The sequence below is a fragment of the Grampus griseus genome (genome assembly GCF_964374135.1).
Source record: "Grampus griseus genome assembly, chromosome: 19".
NCBI classification, from domain to species: Eukaryota; Metazoa; Chordata; class Mammalia; order Artiodactyla; family Delphinidae; genus Grampus; species Grampus griseus.
The window spans coordinates 13,490,017-13,511,395 of NC_139013.1; the positions used below are offsets into that span (position 1 = coordinate 13,490,017).

Below are 21,379 nucleotides of genomic sequence, written 5' to 3' on the forward strand. Positions count from 1 at the left end.
CCCAACCCATGGTGTCTGCTAAGGGACTGGAGCCAGTGCAAGAGTCTAGGGTGAAGCTAGGCCTCCTCCCATGGCCGAATGTCCAGCTGTCCCTATCCTTCACTACCAGCCCCAGCTGTCCATTCCTCCCTCCCAGGAAACCAGAGCCGGCTCACCAGGGTCCTATTCTGGGGCCGGAATGCTGTGTCAGCATTTCCCAGGGCCTGGAGGGGGTGGGGAGGGGCTAGTGCAGGATCAGTGGACCTGGCCCAGAAGACAGAATATCCCCTCCCATATTCACAGCCCCACACCCAGTAGAACCACTGGGAGGGAAAAGTGGGAAGGACTTCGAGATGGGCAGCCCCTCCCCCCATCCTCTCCCTGTCCCCTGCCCAGGCCCCAGAAAAGTGGACTATTCTGGGAGGGACACCTGTTGTTCCAATTCCCATCCCTGCCCCCCCGCCTGCCGAGGGTCAGAGATGCAGAGAGAGACAGAGTTGAAGACACAGTGAGAAACACAGAGGGCCTGAAGCCGAAGAACAAAGCCAGAGACAGAGACAGGGAGACAGAGATGGAAAGAGACAGAGACACAGACAACCCAAAGAGACAGATAGGGAGAGATAGATAGAGACAGATAGAGATAGATAGTAGCCATATCTGACCCTCCTCTCCAAAATCAAGTGGGGAAAGAAGACCCAGAAACAGGGGGACCCTCAGGAGACCCTCAAGGGCTGGGAGTTCAAAGGAGTTGTGTCCTTCAGCCCACCACAGCCCTCTTCCCAAGAATTTAAATAGGTCAGAGTCTGGAGCAAAAAGAGAATTAGGGCTAAGTGGGGGGTGGGGGAGGGGACAGCTAAATTAAGCTCAGGAATTAGAACCACCTTCCCCAAGTGCCTGCTTCCAGAGTGGTGGGAGGGGGTGCTCTCTCAGCGGCCCCCTTCTCTGGGACAAATCGCTAGTGTCAGAAGAGAGGGTGGAGGAGGGAGGATCCTCCTCCCCATTCTGTAGTCCCAGATTCTGCTAATTCTCTGACGAGAAAGATGGGGGAGACTAAGAGAGACAGAAACGGAGAAAGACGGAGTGACAGTCACCCAAAGGGACAGAGGAGAGACCCCAGAGTCTCAGAGACCACCAGCAATCAGGACAAAGACGTCGGAGACAGAGAGACACTCAGACCAGAGAGATAGTCCCAGAGACTCCAACACAGAGATACGCACCGTCCGCAGAAACTGGACCTCATCCTCGCCCTCTCCTCCGTCACCCATGATGTCGAGGCCAGAGGTGCTGGGGCTGAGGTCGGTGGCTAAGAGGAGGGGGCCGAAGGCTGGACGGGTGGACTGGGGGCGAGTTGGGGTCGGAGACCTCTGGGGACGACAGAGGCACCCGCGGCGTAGATGGAACTGCGTGGAGGACTCGTGTGCTGGACAGAGCTGGGAGGAGGTCCCCGCCCCCGGGTCCCCATTGGAGCAGGACGGCCAAGGCCACGCCCCTTTGACGGAGCCCCGCCCACAAACCCCAAACCTTGGCCAAAGGTACGCTTGAGGTGGGGGCGCTTAGGGGAGTGTCTTTAAGGCAGCTACCCTCTCTCTCCCTTCGCGATAAGGAAGGTGCCATCATTCTCCTATTTCACAGAGAGCAAACTGAGGCTCTGAATGAGGAAGCCCCTGCTTGATGTCATACAGCAGAGAGGGGATGCGCACTAGGTCTCCTGGCTTTAAAAAGCACCATACACAGTGATTAAAAATATGGACTTTGAGACAGACTGGATCCAAATCCCTGTCTTGCCACTCCTTTGTGTGACCTTGAACAAGTCACTTCGCCGCTCTGTGCCTCAGTTTCCTCAACTGGTAAGGAGGATATTAATAGTACCTACCTCACAGGGCTGCTGCAAGGATTAAATTAGATTATTTGCAGCACTTAAAACTGTACCAATACAGATGCAGCCACTGTGGAAAACAGTATGGAAGTTTCTCAAAAAAACTAAAAATAGAACTACCATATGACCCAGCAATTCCACTCCTGGGTATGTAACCGAAAAAAAAAAAAACCAAAACACTAATTCAAATAGATACATGCACCCAATATTCATAGCAGCATTATTTACAATTGCCAAGAGATGGAAGCATCCTAAATATCCATCAGCAGATGAATGTATAAAGAAGATGTGGTACATATATACAATGAAATACTACTCATAAAAAAAGAACGAAATTTTGCCCTTTGCAGCAACATGGATGGACTTGCAGGGCATTATGCTGAATGAAATAAGTCAGACAGAGAAAGACAAACACTGTATGATATCACTTACATGTGGAATCTAAAAAATACAACAAACTAGAGAATATAACAGAAAAGAAGCAGATTCACAGAAATAGAGAACAAATTAGTAGTTACCAGTGGGGGTGGGGGGGCGGGGAAGGAGCCATAAAGGGGAGGGGGAGTGGGAGGTACAAACTACTGGGCGTAAGATAGGCTCAAGGACATGCTGTACAACACGGGGAATATAGCCAATATTTTGTAATAACTGAAAAGTAACCTTTAAAAATTGTATTTAAAAACTACCTATACAGGGCTTCCCTGGTGGCGCAGTGGTTAAGAATCCGCCTGCCAATGCAGGGGACACGGGTTCGATCCCTGGTCCAGGAAGATTCCACATGCCACGGAGCAACTAAGCCCGAGAGCCATAACAACTGAGCCTGCGCTCTAGAGCCCGTGCTCTGCAACAAGAGAAACAACCGCAATGAGAAGCCCGTGAACCGCAACGAAGAGTAGACCCCGCTCACCGCAACTAGAGAAAGCCTGCGTGGAGCAACAAAGGCCCAACACAGCCCAAAATAAATAAATTAATTAATAATAATTTAAAAAGCTACCTACACATAGAAAATGTTAAGTAAGTGTTGCTAGTGTCATCATGGTCTTCGTCATCATCAACATTATTATAAAAACTTATGAGGCAGGAGTAATAGGCATAGTATCTAATATCTACAGTCTTTTGCGTGCCTGTCACATTTCAGGCTCTGGGCTACGATCTTTTCACTGCATCTCATTAGTTCTCACAACAATCCTGCTATTATTTTCATTGTTTAGAGGAGAAAATAAAAATGTATGGTCCTTGCCACACATGGTTTTAAGGACACGACCTGAATAAATGAGGTACAGCCGCCCCCCCCAATATCTGTGGGTTTTCCATTTGCAGATTCAACCAACTGCAGATCAAAAACAAATTTTTTTTAATTCCAGAAATTTCCAAAAAGCAAAACTTGAATTTGCCACAGGCCCACAACTATTTCCATAGCATTTGCATTGTGTGTACAACTATTCCCATAGCATTTACATTGTAATAGGTTATTATAAGTAATCTAAAGATGATGTAAATTTTACCAGAGGATGTGCGTAGGTTAATGCAAATACTACACCATTTTATATAAGGGACTTGAACATCCACAGATTTTGGTATCCAAGGGGGTCCTGGAACCAAACCCCTGTGGATGCTGAGGGATGACTGTAGTTCTCACAGTAATCTTGTGAAGTCAGTACTTGTATGGTGCCCATTTTCCAGATGAGGTAAGCTGAGCACAGAGAGGTGAAGTAACTTGCCCAAGGTCACACAGAGGCTGAGCCAGGGATTTGAACCCAGAGCCAAGGTTCTTAACCATTCCACTATACTGTCTCTATATTTGCATAAAATCTCCCAGTTACAACAAAAAGCCACTTCACCAGGGCCAGGCTATACTCCCTCAGAATTCTAATCCTCTGTCTCCCCAGGGGCTGCCTGAGCCAATGAGGGTCACTAGCTGGGCCACCCTTATGCAGATGAGCACCCTGGGCTTTGTAAGTAAGGGAGCACTGAGAGGGGCAACCAGCTCCTTCCTGTTCCTGGCCACCTGGGGGGAGGGGGTGCTGGAATAGGCTTGGGATCTGGGGAGATGGGGCAAAGGGCCTCTTCAGTTCCCTAAAACTGGCAGCTCTGGGGACTAGAGGCCCAACACAGGATGCCACACACACCTGGACCTCCTGCCAGGCAGGTAGCTTCATGCCTCTAGGCCTCAGTTTCCTCATCTGTCAACTAGACTAATTTAGTATATTCCCCACCTCTTGGGGTTGTGGAGAAGATTCCATGAGGAAACCAATTAGCACCTACCACATGGTAACGGATTGATACAGGGATCTATTAAAATTATTATTGGGACCTCCCTGGTGCTCCAATGGCTAGAATTCCACGCTCCCACTGCAGGGGGCACGGGTTCGATCCCTGGTTGGGGAGCTAAATTCCCACATGCCACGCGGTGTGGCCAAAAGAAAAATTATTAACATGTAATGGTATCTAATAAGTTATACAAAACAATATCTTGCAGTTCAATAAAATTATACATAAAATGTTAAGGTATAATAGATTGCTATGTGTTACATAGTTAAATATTGATTTATTGACACAACTGTAATGGCACATAGGTTTGTACCATATTATTAGATTATATAATGTGTAATTATATAATTAGATATTTAGGCTAATATAGTTAAGTAACAGCTCTATGTGTATCTGTCATACACTATATAATGCACACTTGCATGTTAAATATGACGTTTTCCCTCAGAGTTGTATATATAACAGAAAATTATTCTGTGTCATTGTGCATTACATCATAAGATATTAATGGCGTTTCCTTCTTCTGTCAGTCATCATTATGTGTTTTAGGACCTACCCATGTTGCTCTGTGGACACCTGGTCTGTGGCCGCGGGGGGTTTGCAGGCCTCCCTGGTGACTGTCCCCTTCTGTTTATTCCCCCTCCCGCCTGCGGAGGTGACACCCAGGCTGCCCCCACCTCCCCCAAAATACCATTGCAGTGAACTTCCTTGTATATGTCCCCACGTGGAACTGAGGGAGAAGGTCTCGGTATGAACACCCAGGAGCTAACCGTGGGGTCACAGCTCCACGCACACATTTAATTTGACTGCAGCGCCAAGCGGTCCTCAGGAAGGGCTGTCCCCTATCAATACATAAGGGCTCCTCCGTCCCCAAGGCCCCAGCCTCCACTTGGCATTTTTCCAGCTTCTAATTTTTGCCAGACAAATAGGATGACTCACTGTTGTTTCAATTTGCACTTCCCTGATCTCCTACCAATAATTTCTAGCACCTTCTCAGGTGCCTGTCTAGAGAGTTTTGGAGTCTCTTCCTCACCCTCATCCTCTTTGCCCATTTTTCTATCAGAGCGGCTGTCTTTTTCTCTTGCTGACTTGCAGCTGTCCCTTTTCCATTCTAGATATTAATCTCTTGTTGATTTTAAACTTTCTCTTTTTTTGTTTTTTTTGGCCACACCACGAGTCAGGCAGGATCTTAGTTCCCCGACCAGGGCTCAAACCCGCGCCCCCTGCAGTGGAAGCTCGGAGTCTTAACCACTGGACCGCCAGGGAAGTCCCGATGTTACACACTTTAAATACTGTTTTTCCTCTCTGTCATCTGATATTTGTTCCATGGTGTCCTCATTAAAAGAAATCTTTATTTGGATGTTATCAAATGCATCCTGTTTCTGCCTCATGAGTTTTTGTGGTTTGCTTCAGCAGTCTTTTCCTTTGCGGTTGTTGGTGTCATTGTTGGTATTAACCATCCCCGAGGGCCATGAGGGCGGCACACGTTTATACCAGTGCCAGGGACCTTTGCCCGTCTCCCTCTCTGAGGCTTCTCTGAGTCCTGGGGGCCTGGAGACACTCTCCCACTATAAGCTGGTCTCAGCCAGGGCTGTTACATCACCTCTTGTAAGGCAGGTGCCGAGGAGATAGGCTGAGAGTCAGACAGACAGCACATCACAGAGAGCACTCTTGAGATCAAAGGAGAGAGAAGAGAAAAGGCAGGTGGAGGAAAACACGGAGAGGGTCTGCAACCATACGGCATGGCATGGAATGGAAAAGCTAAAGAGAATGGGCTCTGTGCTCGTCTAAATGTTCTGGCCTGAAAAAAAATCCATGGTGACTTCTTTCTGTGCAAAACTAGACTTCTAAAAGAGCTTTGGTTGAATGGACTCACTTACTAGGTTTGGCAGAATCATACTAAATACTGTGACCGTTAATCCACTCTCGGGTATCTACCCTACAGAAATGCACACCACAGTGTTCACCGCAAGTCAGGGGCTAGAATAACAGCAGCAGCATTATTCACAGCAGCCCCAAACTGGAAACAACTCAAATGTCCGTCACAGGAAAATCAATCAATAAATCATGGACTAATCACATGAGGGAAGACTCTACAACAACCAAAGGAATGAGCTACAGCTAAATATAACATGGAAGCATCACAAAGACATGATGTTGAATGAAAGAAGCCAGGGACTTCCCTGGTGGTCCAGTGGCTAAGACTCCGCACTTCCAGTGCAGGGGGCCTGGGTTCGGTCCCTGGTCAGGGAACTAGATCCCACATGCATGTCACAAACTAAGAGTTCGCATACTGCAATAAACGATCCTGCATGCCACCGCTAAAGATCCCGCACACCGCAACTGAGACCTGGAGCAGCCTAAATAAATAAATAATTTAAAAAAAAATGAAGCCAGATAGTTGTTTCCATTTATATACAGCTCAAAACCAGGCAAAACTACTCTGTTAGAAATCAGGTTACTGGTAACTTTTGGGAGATAGCACTGGGAAGGAACACAAGGGGGCTTATGGGGAATGGAAATGTTCTATTTCTTGATTTCTGTGAATGTCACAGGGGCATATTCTGTTTGTCACCATTCAACAACCTAAACACTTCCGATTTGACTCTTTTTTGTACTTCAATTTAAAAATGTGTCAAAAAAAATATGTCAAGCATGACACATTTAGGTAAGCGAAAACAAGCATGTACACTCAAAAGAAAAGTCTGTGTTTCTATGAGCATGTGTCCATGTACTTAAAAGCAGAGCCAACAGATCAGATGAAACCCAACCATGTATGATATTGGTCACCCCTGCCTAACAGGGACAGTGGGATGGGGAGGGGACTCCCCAAGGGTTAACTTCCACCTGCAATGTTTTTATACTAAGATAACAGTCTTTAAGATTATGTGAGGACTTCCCTGGTGGCACAGTGGTTAAGAATCCGCCTGCCAATGCAGGGAACACAGGTTCGATCCCTGGTCCAGGAAGATCCCACATGCCACGGAGCAAATAAGCCCGTGCACCACAACTACTGAGCCTGCACTCTAGAGCCCCGCAACGAAGAGTAGCCCCCTCTTGCCGCCAGCTAGAGACAGCCCATGCGCAGCAATGAAGACCCCAACACAGCCAAAAAAAAAAAGTTTGTGTGAGAATTGAATGAGTTAATATGTTAAGAGCCCTTAGAACAGTGTGTAGTATACAGTAGGTGCTACATAAGGTTTTCTTACAATAAAAGGAATAAAGTGAAAATGTTTTCTGGGGTATAAATGGTATTATTAAAACTAAGCTAGAAATAAAAGAAACATAAGAAATATACAAAATATTATGTCTTGTGACTTTCCAATCAAACTGCTGTGCATTATTATACATGAATATGTCCTCATAGAAATATAGACTTTTCTTTTGAGTGTGTTTACAAAAATGTGTCATATTAGGCATACTTTTTTTAAAAAACTGCTCTTATTGAAGCTTGACAGTGACAGAACAGAGAATCACGGGTCTGGAGACCGAAAGATGGGAGAGATAGAGAGTCCGCTGGGTGATTGGGGGTGGGGGCCCGCAGCACCGGAAACCTCAGCCTGAAGGGATCCCCGTGTGGGGGGAGGAGGGACCTTTGGTCTCTCCCCAGCCTCTTCCTTCCCCCTGGCCTGGGGCTGGGTGGGGAGGGGCAGTTCCTCTTTCCTTCCCAAGCACCGAGGAGGCCCCAGCTCCCAAGGGGCTAAGAAGCTGGAGCACTGGTGAGGGGGGGAGGAGCTGAGCCACACTCTTAAAAGACCCCTTCCCCTCAAGGAAGCATGAACAGGAAAGACAGCAAGAGGTGAGGGGACCCTTCTCCAAGAGACCAGGAGCGCCCTACGCCCCTGGGTCTCGCTTGGGCTGCATGGGAAGTTTGGGGAGGTTCTAACCAGGGGCATAGGGTATCGGGCTACTCTCGGGGCAGCAGCAGGAGCAGGGGGCGCCAGGTGGAAAGATGCTTCAGGGAGTCCAGAGCCAGCTCAGGCTGGGGCTGTTTGCTTGGGTGTCTGTGTCTTATCCTTGCTCTTCTGGAATTTGAGCTGCTCTGATCCCATTCTCCCCGCGCCCTTCACGCCCCCATCCTAATTCTGTAGGCTGGGTGTCTCTGTCCTCCCTGGGGTCTTCTTGGCTGCCCCCAGAACTGGAAACTCCAGACTCCTGCAGGGCCCTGCCCCAGGGGAGGGGAGTGTGACGCAGGGCAAGGCGGCTCCCCGGCGGCGTCTTAAGCAACTCCTGGCTGCTCCAGACGCTGCAGGGGGCAGAGAGTCCGAAGGTAAGGGCTTAGCAGCTGGCTATACCAGCAGGTTCTGCCTTCCTGTCCTCACAGGGGCCATGGTGGCTGGGTCCATAGCCTAGGCAGCTCCTTCTGCCTCCCCCAGCATGTCTTTGATAGGCAAAGTGTCCCCTCCCTATAATCTCCAGGAGTTTACTGGTGGAGACCTGGCTGCCTCATTTTCTGGCTGTGTGACCTTAGGTAAGTCACTTACCCGCTCTGTGCCTCAGTTTCTTCTTCTGTCAATAGAATAATCATAGTCCCTTCTCAGAGGGATGCATGAGTCCTCGATGGTACAGTCTAGACCTGTGGTTCTCAAGCTTGGGCACACATCAGGACCACCTGGAGGGCTTCTAAAACACAGGCTGCTGGCCCACCTTCAAGGTGTCTGATTCTGTAGGTCTGGGGCGGGGCCTAAGAATTTGTATTTCTCTCAAGTTCCCAGGTGATGCTGTTGGGATTGGTTGGGGACCATGTTTTGGGAACCCCTAAACTAGATAGATGCTCAACCCTCTGCCCGGTACACATCCAGTGCTCAGTAATGCCAGCTGTTACTCAACAACATTCAAAATGATTACCGAGCTTTTAGGATGCACCAGGGACATGGCCGTGCCCTTGTTATGGGGGGTCTCCCGATTTCTGGTTCCAACCCCATTCCCCAGGCCTTGCTTCTAGTTTGCTCCATCACATTCTTTCTCTGCATCTCAAATTTAACTTTCTCACCTCTGGCCACTTAAGGGCCTAAGCAAACTAAATCCCTTAGTTAGCACTTTTGAAGAGCAAGGCATTGAATGTTCATAATAAATTCTTGGGGAAGGTCTGAAGACGACCCTCATTTTTCACATGAGGAAACTGAGGTCCAAAGAAATTATGTGATTAACACAAAGTCTCACCAGCCAGCATAAATTTCTCCAGCCCAGTTCTGTCTGACTCTTGTGGAAGCCAAGGCCTTCTGCCTGGATTCTGCTCCCTCCTTCCTCCACCATCCCTGTCTCTCCATTACCCTCTTTCCCCAACTGGAACAGGAGCCTTGGGGAGGCACAGGGCAGAGTGAGGGTTATTTTTAAACTTTCCTTGAAGCTGCCTCAGCCCCAGGGACCGCACCCAGCTCTGAAGGGCTCTGGTGAGGCTACTTTGCACCTGTATCTTCTCTCCAGGCTCCAAATCTAGGGACCCAGGCTTGCAGCTAAGACTCCAGTCCCACCGAAAGGCTGGCTTGGGGGAGGGGTCTGTCACCTTAGTGGCGGTCAAGGTGGGGGAGGAGGGAGAGATGGAATCTCAGGGGTCTGCTTCTCTCATGAGAGCTGGGGGGAGGAGGGGGAGGTGTTGGAAAGCAAAGGGGAATTCTGCGGAGTATCCCTGAAGGCAGAACCTCCCATGATTCCTCCTGGGGAGGATAAGAATAATTCTGGGGGTCTTCTCCTATGATTCCCTGGGAGGTCAGGAGTAACCCATCTGCCAACAGGAAGTCTCTCCCATGATGTCTTGGGGCCATACAGTCAAGGGGAATTGGGGGACAATGCCTGGAGGAGTTCTTATGATTCCTGGAGGGTCTTTAGTAGTCCTGGGGCTCTTCTCCCATGATTCGCTGGGGGCGGTGGTTCAGGGTAGTCCTAGGGTTTTCCCCCCTGATTCCCTGAAGAGGACAGGCGTGACCCTTGGGGTTTTCTTGTAGGAGAAGCCTCCCATGATCTGGACTACTCCTGGGGTTTTCTCCTATGGAACCACGGTAGGTCAGGACTAATGCTAGGACCTTGCCTTTAGGATGCCTTGGGGCTTTGGGGTCAAGAAGAATTCTGGGGGTCTGCCTCAAGGAAGGGGCTCCCATGATTCCCCAGGGAATGTGTCCACAGGAAGTCCTACCAGGAATGCCCGGGGAAGACAGGGGGCCGGGGCCGGCCCCGACAGGCCCGCCGCCGCAAGACGTGCCCCAGCCCCCGGGAAATCAGCAAGGTCATGGCTTCCATGGCTCTGGGTATGCTGAATGAGGGCGGCTGCAGCGAAGATGACCTGCTGGAGAAATGCATTCAGTCTTTTGGTGAGTGTCCCCTCCCTGGCCAGCCTCCCCAGTCCTGAGGCTGGGCCAAGCACCCACCTCTCTCTGGGCTCAACTTGAGGGGTATAAAATAGAGGCAGGCATATGTGGAATGACTCTCAATCACTACAGCAGGAGTAAGACAGACACCTACCTGCGCTTCTTTTTCCTGAGCCGCAGGGGGAGGAGTCTGATACTATTTCCATCTTCAGTATGACTTGCCAGGGACGGTGCTCCTCCATGCACGGTACAGACAAGGAAACTGGAGCACAAGGAGGCCAGGTTGTTTGCCCAAGTTCATACGTGGAGTCGCTGGTAGAGCTGTCCAACCGGCTCTGGAAGCTGTGCAGTCCATTGCCCAGGGGCCATTCTGACACAGTGTCCCCTTCTCCTGCCTTCAGACTCGGCTGGCAGCCTGCGCCGTGGAGACCACATTCTCAACATGGTACTTGCCATGCACAACTGGGTGCTGCCTTCTGCCCACCTTGCTGCCCGTCTGCTGACCTTATATCCTCCGGGGGCCATGAGCAGTGGGTGGAGGACGGAGGGCGGAGATGAGAGAGCCTGGTGGGGACGGGGTGAGCAGGCAGGTCTGAGATGCTGGATAACAGAACCTTGACTGGAACTTAAGTACCAGGAGGCCACAGGGAGCACACAGGAGCTGAGGAGGCTGCAGATCTGTCACCTGGTCAGGTAGGCCTGGGCCAAGACCTACACTCCCGTGACCCAAGATCCTCACCCTACTGCCCCCCCCCAAAAATAAACCATTTCCCAGAGACTACCCAGTCCTGCTCCTGCAAATCCCACTCTGAGAATCCCCTGGCTTGGTCCCTAAAACCTCCCAGTTCTCTTCCTTAGAACCCTCACCTCTTAGAGACCCCTGACCAGATCCTATGGACCCTCTCCCAGCTGGTTCCCCAAGACGTCCAGCTCAGATTCCTAAAACCCCGACCTCCCATATACCCCAGCCTAGTTTCTAAGACCCCCCCTCACCCTGTTCCCCCAAAATCTCACCCCTAGAGGCCCCCAACCTAGTTCCTGAGACCCATGCCCACTACCCTGCTTCCTAGCCATCCCACTTCCAAGAGATTGCCCAGTCCATCTGCCATAGATCCCTCAGCCTGTGTTAAGAGGCCCCCAGTCCTACTCCCAGAGATCCTCCCAGCCTGGTGCCTCTCTGAACCCTGGCCTTCCAGAGACCCCCTGCACACATTTAGAGACGCCCCCAAGCCCAGCACCTAGAGATCCCCCAGCCCAAGAGACCCCTTTCAGAGACCTGCCTCACCCCCAGCCTCATTCCACCATCTCTAAACCACCCTCAGGTACTGGCTCACCCAACACCCTGAGACAGTGCATCAGGAGCCCCAGTTAGAAGAGGTTATAGGTCGCTTCTGGGCCACTGTGGAACAGGAGGGTAACGCAACCCAGCGGAGCCTGGGAGACTCCGCGAACCTGTGAGTCAGTCCCTTCCCCTTCCCTCCCACCCCCACTCTGCCTTCTGCCTCCACACTCCCACACCGTCCACCCCAGCTCCTCCCCCTGCCTCTCTTTGCCCCCAGGCTGAGCCCTGGTGGCCCTGGCCCCCCTCCCCCCCTAAGCAGCCCAGGCCTGGGCAAAAAGCGCAAAGTGTCCTTGCTTTTCGACCACCTGGAGACCCAGGAGCTGGCAGAGCACCTCACTTACCTGGAGTTCCGGTCCTTCCAGGCTATCACGGTAAGGACGCCCCTCCTCCCAGCTGGGGAGGGCTTGGGGTGGGCTGAGGCCTGGCTGGGACCAGGCAGGACTGAGAGGACCCAAACTGTCAAACTTGGGTCCTAGAGGGTCCAGGAAAAGGAATTAAGCTGGCTGAGCACAGAGCCCCGGGTTCAAATCCCATCAGCCCCTTCCTACCTGTGTAATTTTGAACTAGTTTCTCAACCTCTCTGGGACTCAGTTTTCTCATGTGTAAAAAGGAGGTCATACTATTTCATTGGCTGGTGGGGGAAATTAATATGTCCATTTAAAAATGCTCGTCACAGTGCCTGGCACATAGTAAGTGCTCAAAATATTTTATTAATTGTTCATTTATTTGAGAAGCATTTAAATTCACTGTGCCTCAGCCCGTTATCTGTAAAAGGGGGACTTAGCTCCTGCCTCATAGGATCAGCGCCTGGTCCAGAGTGAATGCTCTATAGTTGAACCATTTGAAATTGCCATGTTTTGACATATTTAACCTACCCAAATTGTAATTTCAAATGCTTCAACCTATATATAAGCGTTTAGCTATTGCCATCTTGCCATCATCGTTTTGAGGGTAGTTGGGGATCTGGCTCCTTAATGGGAAAATTTCCTGATTGTACACACACACACACACACACACAGTGCAGTGGATGTGGGTATGTAATGTTGACTCCTTGAGCAGAATAAATGGAAGTTAGTTTCGTGTCCTCTTCACCACCCTTCCCTTTGCTGACTATATACCAGTCAGGTATACAGTTAAGAGCAATAGACTGGGTTCCCTCCCTGACTCGGGCCTGTGTGACCCTGGGCAAATTACTTAGCCTCTCTGTGCCTCAATGACCTCATCTCTAAAATGGGAATAATATAGTATTCACTTCATAGACTTGTGAGGCTATGAGGAAGGGCTCAGAATAGTACCCAACTTTCTTTAAACATTTCTCCTCAGATGGGAGAGGGCCATGGTGACCTCAGGGACATGTGATGGCCGGGCTAGGACGTCAGAGGTCGTGACTGCTTGGGGGATGGCGTGTGAGGGGCAGAGCCTGAGAGCGAGGGCCCACCCTGACACCTACCTCACCCCCAGCCCCAGGACCTGCGGGGCTACGTTTTGCAGGGCTCCGTGCGGGGCTGCCCGGCCCTGGAGGGATCCGTAGGTCTCAGCAACAGCGTGTCCCGCTGGGTGCAGGTCATGGTGCTGAGCCGCCCCGGGCCTGCACAGCGCGGGCAGGTGCTGGACAAGTTCATCCACGTGGCACAGGTGAGGTCCGCCCCGCCGCTCTGCCCACTTTCTGAGCACCTGCCCCGCGGGGCTCCCGGGCGGTGACGTCACCATATCGTGGCCCCTCCCGAACGCATCACGCCCCACCCTGCCCGCGGCCCCGCGGCCCCCGTCCTGTCGTTTTAACCCGGGACTGTGACGGCACTTCTTCCCTGGCCTTGATTTCACCACGTCCAACCCGCCCTGGCCCCAGTCCTTGGTCCCAGACGTGGCAGTTGACGACGTTCCTCCTGACCCCGTCTCACAAGCCCAGTGCCCGAATATTCTATCCGCAGGGCAATGAAAGAGGAGCCTCTTTCTTGCCCGCACCTTTGCGTCAAACTCTACCCCGTCCCTAGGCCCCAGCTGTCCCTTTAGGACAGTGACAGCATCCGACCCCATCACTTCAGGTCTCCCTTGGCCCGCCCTTTCTCTTCACCTTCCCCCCTTTCCCTTCCCCCCCTCCCCTTCCCCCTCCTTTCCAGCTATGTTCCCTCCCTTCTGGAGAAAAGGGAAGCCCGCTTTCCCCCAGCGTGGCCACGCCCCTTTGCGTACTTCCTCGCAGACCACGCCCTGCCTCTGGCGTCTTCCATCTCCTTGCTTCCCCTGTCCCGCACGACAGACCAGGGTGTTCTGGCATCTACATGGGGTCTCCCCGGTCTGAGCGTCTTCCATTCCTCCCTGGCACCCAACAACCTTCTCCCCCAGCAACCTCCGCTCTTCAAACCTGAGAAAGGGGAGGGCTGACCCCACACCTGTCTCTTATATCTACCTGACCCCTCCGTATCACTCTGGACGATTTCACCTCTGCCTAGCTCCCAACTCCTGCCCAGAACCCAGGCCTTCTGGTCTCCCCTCACCTGGCTGGCTCCCAGTGCAGAGGCCGCCTAGTTGTCTGACACCCTAACGTCTGTCTGCATCCTCCACACCTGCCTGACACAGACCTGTTGAGTCCCCAAACCCGTCCAACACCCCATACTTGCCTGACTCCCCCCACTTTTTTTTTTGGCCATACCACGTGGCATGCGGGATAATAGTTCTCCCACCAGAGCTCCAGCTCATGCCCCGGCAGTGGAAGTACATGCTGAGTCCTAACCACTGGACCGCCAGGGAAGTCCCTGACTCCCCCCACTTCTCTCTGACCTAACATTAGTCTATCATCTGCCTGACCTCCGTGTGATGCCCACATACCTGCTTGTGGCCCACTCCTGCCTGACACATCTCACCTGTCTGATGCCTGCACTGGCCCATCCCCACACATGCCTGAGACCCCAACTCAATGGGGATGCTGTCATTTGAACCCCCAATTTGCCTGTCCTCCATGTGGTGCCCACCACTTCTGCATCACCCTCCCTTCCTAGAGGCTCCTCCAGCTGCAGAATTTCAACACGCTGATGGCAGTCACTGGGGGCCTGTGTCATAGCGCCATCTCCAGACTCAAGGACTCCCACACCCACCTGAGCCCTGACAGCACCAAGGTGAAGTCCCACTGCCCTCCCCAAAGTTCCAGTGGTCAATTATCCTGAACCCACACACTTTTCCCCAGCCCCCTCCGTCCCTTCCCAGGGGCCCTGGAGCCACCCAGAGACCTTTTGCTCCTCCAAATCCGACAGACCCCCAGGCTTTGTCCTCCTCTGTCATTCCTCCCTCCTCATCCGTGGTGCTGACCTCTCTCTACTGTGTGTCTGGTCCTGAGCAGGACTGGAGGGAGGCAGATAAGAGACGCTAGCAGAGAACTTGCAGTCCAGGTGGGGAGTGAAATGATGCCCCCAGGGATGCCAACATTTGGGCCACCCATGGGAGGAGCATGGGTTGGGGGTGTCCTGAAAGTGTCTAAGGAGAGTGAGTCATTCATGAGTCTGGTGTGTGCCTGAGGTCAGGATGTGGCAGGATATTGGGCTGGAGATGCCGGGGCAGGGGGCGGGGGGGAGATCCTGTTGAGCCTTTTGCAAGCTCAGCTAAGGTGTCTGGGCTTTATCTAGAGGGCAGTGGGGAGCTAGGAAGCGTCTGGGAATGCTGAGAGCACCCATGATCAGATTTGGGTTTTTGAAAAACCACTCTAGCCTGGGGAATGGGAGACAGTGGGGCCTTTCTGAGATGGGGGCCCAAGTGGAAGAGCAGTCTGGGGAGATGCTGAAGCCTATGTGGGACATGGAGGGGCTTGGGGAGAGGTCCAAAATGCCATTGGGCCCCTGGGGGGTCCAGAGCCACACAGGACGCTGGTAGATCCTCCCCTTCAAGGAGCTAGGGGAACAGAACTGGCCTCCCCGATTACATGCTGCTCCCCCCCAAAAGAAACATGCCCCTCCCACACAGGCCCTGCTGGAGCTGACTGAGCTCCTTGCTGCCCACAACAACTACGCCTGTTACCGCCGCACCTGGGCTGGCTGCACCGGCTTCCGGCTGCCTGTACTAGGTGTGCATCTCAAGGATCTGGTGTCCCTGCACGAGGCACAGCCTGACAGGTTGCCTGACGGCCGCCTGCACCTACCCAAGCTCAACAGCCTCTACCTGCGGCTGCAGGAGCTGGCAGCCCTCCAGAGACAACACCCCCCCTGCAGTGCCAAGGAGGACCTACTGCATCTGCTCACGGTGAGCTGCCCTGAGCTGCCCAGGCTGAGCTCCCAGAGGCTGCAGCTGCGGGGTACTGAGATTTAGGGTCCTGGGTGGGTGAGGGTCAGGATAGAATAGTAGAATAGCACTGGAATGCATGGGCTTTGGAGCCAGAGCTTCTAGGGGTTTTTTTGTTTTTGTTTTTTTTCTGTGTGGTCTTGGGCAAGTCACTTAACCCCTCAGCCTCAGTTTCCTTAACTACAAAATGGGAATACAAATAGGACCTACTTCAGAGAGTGGTTGAAAAGAATCAGTAATATCATTCATATAAATATCATTCATATAATTCACATAAAGTACTTAAAATAGTATCTGGAACACAGTGAGCTCTATATAAGTGATGCGTTTTTCCCCCAGTTCCCCCAGCAACTCAAGTATCCATCGATCTGAGCTCCAGAATTGCTTCGGGCTTTTGCGCTCCTGAACTCCAAGGTTCTGAGCTTCTCATGCCACTAGTCCAAAATTCCAAGCTTTAACATATCCAGGAATCTAAGCAAAAAGCTAATAACAGTTATTGACCACTTATTATGTGCCAGGCACCATGTTTAACAGTCCCCAGAGAGCACTTCATTCCATCCTCACAACCCTACGAGGAGGGGACCCTTATTGTGTCCATTCTACAGACTGAGAAACTGAGACCCACAGAGGTGAGGTCACTTGCCCCCTGTCCCACAGCAGGCCAGCTTCAGAACATGTATTAACTATCACACTATGTCCTAAGACTGCAAGTGTGAGATTCTGGCTATATTTTATTTTACATAGACAGATAGATAGGTAGATAGATGATAGATAGATAATAGAGATAGAGAGGTAGAGATATATATATTTCATTCTAAAGAGCTATAAATTGAGAGAGACTGGGATTCTGAGGACCAGGTAGTCTAAGACTGAAAAGCTGACTTTCAGATCCTAAGACAGGACCACCAGCAAATTGAAAATGTGGAGCTCCTTGTTTGAAATTATTAAGAATTTCAAGATGGTGACAGCAGGGCATTAAATGAAGTGGAGGCCCCTCTAAGTGTGAGGCCTGCCTGTGAAGCTGGTCCTGCCCCAGAATGATTGGTGCCTAAGCTGCTATGCTATGCTGACCCTAAGAGGCCATCAGCCCAAATATTTATTGAGCACCTGCTGTGAGCCAGGCACTACTTTAGGCACTTAGGCTCACAGCAGTGTGCAACATCAGAGAAAAATTGCTGTCTTGTGGGGCTGACTTCCTAGTGGGGGAGATAGCCAGTGAAAAAAGTAAATAAGTAAATCATATGGTCTTTTAGATAAAAAGTGCTATAGAGAAAATTAAAGCAGAAACAGGCATGGAAAGTGACAGGGGTTTGCAATTTTAAATAGGATCAAAAGAGCCTCGGTGACAAGATGGTGTTTCTGGTCTAGGGGACCAGCGGTGTGCAGCGCGAAGTGGGGCTCAGTGGGAGAGAGGACCATGGGGGTCCCAGGGAAGAGGGGCTTTGGAAAGAGGAGGAGATTGGGGGTCCAGGCAGGCATGGGCTGTAGGTAGGAGGACAGAGACAAGGAGGGTCCGTAACGCCCTGCCCATCCTCCAGCTTTCCCTGGATCTCTTCTACACGGAGGACGAGATCTATGAGCTTTCTTATGCCCGGGAGCCCCGCTGTCCCAAGAGTCTGGTGAGACCCCAGCCCTGACCTCTGACCTCCAGCCCAAGCCTCTGCAATGACTAACTGTGACCCTCTGTCCCTGCCCCAGCCACCCTCCCCCTTCCAGGTGCCCCTGGTGGTGCAGTGGGCCCCTGGCGTGACGCCCAAGCCCGACAGGGTCACGCTGGGTCGGCACGTGGAGCAGCTGGTGGAGGTGAGGAGGAGCCCTGGGCGGGAGGAGGGATCTAAGGCCCTGGGGCCTCTGACTCGGCCTGACTCTCCCCTTCCCACGCTCCTCCTCCAAAGTCTGTGTTCAAGAACTATGACCCCGAAGGCCGAGGTACCATCTCTCAGGAGGACTTTGAGCGACTCTCAGGCAACTTCCCCTTCGCCTGCCACGGGCTTCAACCACCCCCCCGCCAGGGGTAGGTGCTCCCGACTCCTGGGTTCCCTTAAGACGAGGACCTGGGGTATCCAGGACTCCTGGGTCTGGGAGAAATGGGCCAGTCCTGCTGAAGCGCAGTCTCTCCCCCAGGAGTGGCTCCTTCAGCCGAGAGGAGCTGACAGGGTACCTGCTCCAGGCCAGCGCCATCTGCTCCAAGCTGGGCCTGACCTTCCTGCACACCTTCCAGGAGGTCACCTTCCGCAAGCCCACCTTCTGTGGCATCTGCAGCGGCTTCGTGAGCACTCCGCCCGCTGTCACCCTGAGGGACCCCTGGAGCGCCCTAACTCCTCACAGCCTGGGCTGGAAAAGCCAGGCCTGCCCTGGAGCGCGCATGGTCACCAAGCCCCGGATAATCCCCAAATTCCAGAAAAGCCTCTAGCCTCAAATAATCCCTATATTTCACAGCAACCCTAAACAATGGATATTCCCTACATCTTGGATAATTCTGAAGTCTAGATACTGCTCGATTCCCAGACAATCTCCATCCTGGATAACTGCCAAACCCTGGAGAATCTACAAACACGAGTAGATTATCTCCAAGCAGAATCAATCTCCAAGTCTCTAGACCCCAGATAATTCAAACCCTGGATAATTTCCAAATTCAGGGTATCCTCAAACTCTGTATAATGGACAAATCTCTCAATCTCAAACCAAGACCAATTCACAAACCTTGGATTACTTTCCGAATTTACTTTTTCATTCATTTTTTCATTCATAAATATATACTGGGCACCTGCTGTGTGCCCGGCACAGTTATAGGCTCTGGGTGGGTGGGAGCACAGGAGGAAACAGAACAGACACAATCCCTGCCCATAGAATTTATGCTTTATTAATTCCAAATTTTGTCCAATTCTCATATCACAGATGACTTTCCAGACCTGAGATAACCTCCTAATTCCTTTAGTCTCCCAGATCCCACATAAGCCTCTAGCCTTGAAAACTTCCAAAACCTGAATTGTTTCCTCCAGACAGACCCCAGCCCCACCCCAATCACAGCCCTCCTTCCCCTAGCCTAGGTAACCTATTCTGCTTTCTCTTCCCAGCTTTGGGGTGTCACCAAGCAAGGCTACCGCTGTCGGGGTGAGCGGGGCACGGGTAGGGGGAGGGAATCCAGGACCCGCGGGCTGGAAGAATAGAGGACACAGACTGGGCCTCTGGCACTAACCTCTGAATTTCCCCCAGACTGTGGGCTGTGTTGCCACAAACACTGCAGAGACCAAGTGAAGGTGGAGTGTAAGAAGAGGCCAGGGGCCAAGGGCGACGTGAGCCCCCCAGAAGCCCCTGTCCCACCCACACCAGTTCCCCATGCCGGCTGTGGTAAGACCCAGGGTGTAGCAGTCCTGGGAAGGGGGCCTGGTGGATGGATGGGGATTAACTCCAAGGTCCTGAGGTCTTTCCTACCGCACCCACATCCCTCCCGTCCACAACCCCACAAACAGGCTCCGAGGACAATCTCTCCTACACGCTATCCCTGGAACCTGAGACTGGGTGGCACGTTTGCCATGCCTGGACCCAGACAGAACCCTCACATCCCTCCTGGGAACCAGAGACGGTGAGGAGGAGCTGCCCCTACCCACAACTGGATACAGGGAGACCAGCCTATTTGCCTGGGGGAGCCCAGACAGATTTGGGGAAGCATAGGAAAGTTAAAATATGCAAAAGTCCTCAATTGCTTGGGTAGGAGGGCATAGATAGTGGTTAATTTTTACTGTTGATAGAAAAATAGGAATTACAGTATGGTGTGGGGAGGGGAAGGGGTAGCCACTAGTAAAAAAGAAAAGGGAGTTTAGGAAGAAAAAAAGAAAGACAACTATAAGATGGCTAGAATAAGGCCAAATATATCAGACACTAATGGTGGAATAAATACCACGATTCAAAAGTGGGGACTCTCAGACTGAGCTAAAAGAAAATCCAGAGGAGACATTCATCCATCCACTTTAACAAGTCTGGGTGAGGCTCTCCCCCTGCAGTGAACCGTCTCCTGGACATCGTACACTTCCCACATCACCCAGTGTCTGCCTCCTTCCAGGTCCCTCTGCCAGCGACGGCCCCATCACCCACCCGGTCCTCCAAGCTGAGTTCCTAGACGTTGCCTTGGTCTGCTCTCTCCCCACTCCCTCCACCAGAGTCAGTCTCAAGTCCTATTATTCGGCCTCCAGGCCTCCAGCAGAACCCCCCAAAGGCATCGCCTCCTTCCCATCCACACTGCCTTTGTTGAAGCATCCGTCATCTCTTACTCCGAAAGAAAGTTACTTTCTTCTTTTGCATCAGAGTGGCTATTAATCGTACTCCCTTTTCTTGCATTTAATATCTGTGCAGCTCTGTGTTGGATACATTTAGACCTAGGCATCATCTCGCCACCTCCTTAAATCTCCATTTTACAGATGAGGAAACAGGCTCAGTGAAGTTAAACTGCTCACCCAAGGTGGCAGAACTCCTAAGTGCTGGAGACAGGACTCACACCCAGGTTTGCCTGCCTCTAAAATGGAAGCTACTGACCAATATGCTACGCTGATGTCAGCATGGGTCAGGAGGGGGATGGTACAGGGTGGGTAAAGTTCCAAACTCTGGAGTTCCAGAGATGGGAGAGAAGGCCAGAGAAAGGGTGGAACAGGGAGGTAGCCTGTGAACACCTGAGTCCAATCACATCCCTCCTCTGCTCAGAGCCCTCCCATGGCTTCATCTCACTCAGGGGAAAAGCCAGCGTTCTCACTGTGGCCCACCCCTCATGGTCTGCCCCCATCACCTCTCCCACCTCCCCTCTCACCACTCACCCGCTCACTCATCCTGCTTCAGCTACACTGGCCTCCGATGGTCCCTGATCATGCCCCAAAATACTCCTACCTCAGGGCCTTTGCACTGGACACTCCCTCTGTCAGGAAGGGAAGGCTCTTCCCCAGAGGTCCACATGGCTCCCTCTTTGGGACTTAGCTCAAGTACCCACCTTCTCAGAGAGGCCTCCCCTGATCAGGCATAAAGTTGCAATCCCGCCATGGTCCCAATCCTGCCTTCTTGCTTTATTTCTCTCCAAAGCCCTTTCCCCATCTGACAAACTAAACTTTCTCGTCTGCCCTTCCTCACCAGAAAGGTCAGCTCCGGGAGACCAGCGGTTATTATTATCTGTAACCCCAATGCCTAGCACATGGCTGGCACATGGTGGGCACCTGACAGATGTTTGCCCGATGCCTGCATGTCTCCTCCCCCATGCCCACTGGGAGGGAAAGATGTTGCTGAAGAGCAAAGGGCTTTAAAGGTCAGAGCAGCAGGGGCCTGTTCAGACCCAGGGGACAGAGACCCCCTACCTTT

The 21,379-nt window shown here is 51.8% G+C and overlaps 2 protein-coding genes across 3 annotated transcripts in view; one reads left to right on the forward strand and one right to left on the reverse strand.

Annotated features, from left to right (window-relative positions):
- The window catches only part of RYR1 (ryanodine receptor 1), a 118,158-nt gene extending 116,767 nt beyond the window's left edge, over nucleotides 1-1,391 (reverse strand). For both annotated transcript variants that reach the window (XM_082676282.1, XM_082676281.1), the window contains exon 1: nucleotides 1,197-1,391. In XM_082676282.1, coding sequence (XP_082532408.1) covers nucleotides 1,197-1,244 — 48 coding nt within the window. In that variant the 5' untranslated portion in view covers nucleotides 1,245-1,391. The remainder of the gene's footprint in view (nucleotides 1-1,196) is intronic.
- Nucleotides 1,392-7,818: 6,427 nt separating this feature from the next.
- RASGRP4 (RAS guanyl releasing protein 4) lies at nucleotides 7,819-20,294 on the forward strand. The gene is made up of 19 exons (XM_082677943.1): nucleotides 7,819-7,925; nucleotides 8,546-8,597; nucleotides 10,072-10,125; nucleotides 10,250-10,434; nucleotides 10,833-10,945; nucleotides 11,069-11,124; nucleotides 11,754-11,885; nucleotides 11,991-12,144; nucleotides 13,235-13,408; nucleotides 14,770-14,886; nucleotides 15,725-16,000; nucleotides 17,578-17,658; nucleotides 17,738-17,842; nucleotides 17,935-18,053; nucleotides 18,164-18,308; nucleotides 19,117-19,153; nucleotides 19,256-19,390; nucleotides 19,513-19,625; nucleotides 20,103-20,294. The coding sequence occupies exons 3-19, from the start codon at nucleotides 10,115-10,117 to the stop codon at nucleotides 20,157-20,159; spliced, it is 2,010 nt and encodes a 669-aa protein (XP_082534069.1). The 5' UTR covers nucleotides 7,819-7,925; nucleotides 8,546-8,597; nucleotides 10,072-10,114; the 3' UTR covers nucleotides 20,160-20,294.
- The last annotated feature ends 1,085 nt before the right edge of the window (nucleotides 20,295-21,379 follow it).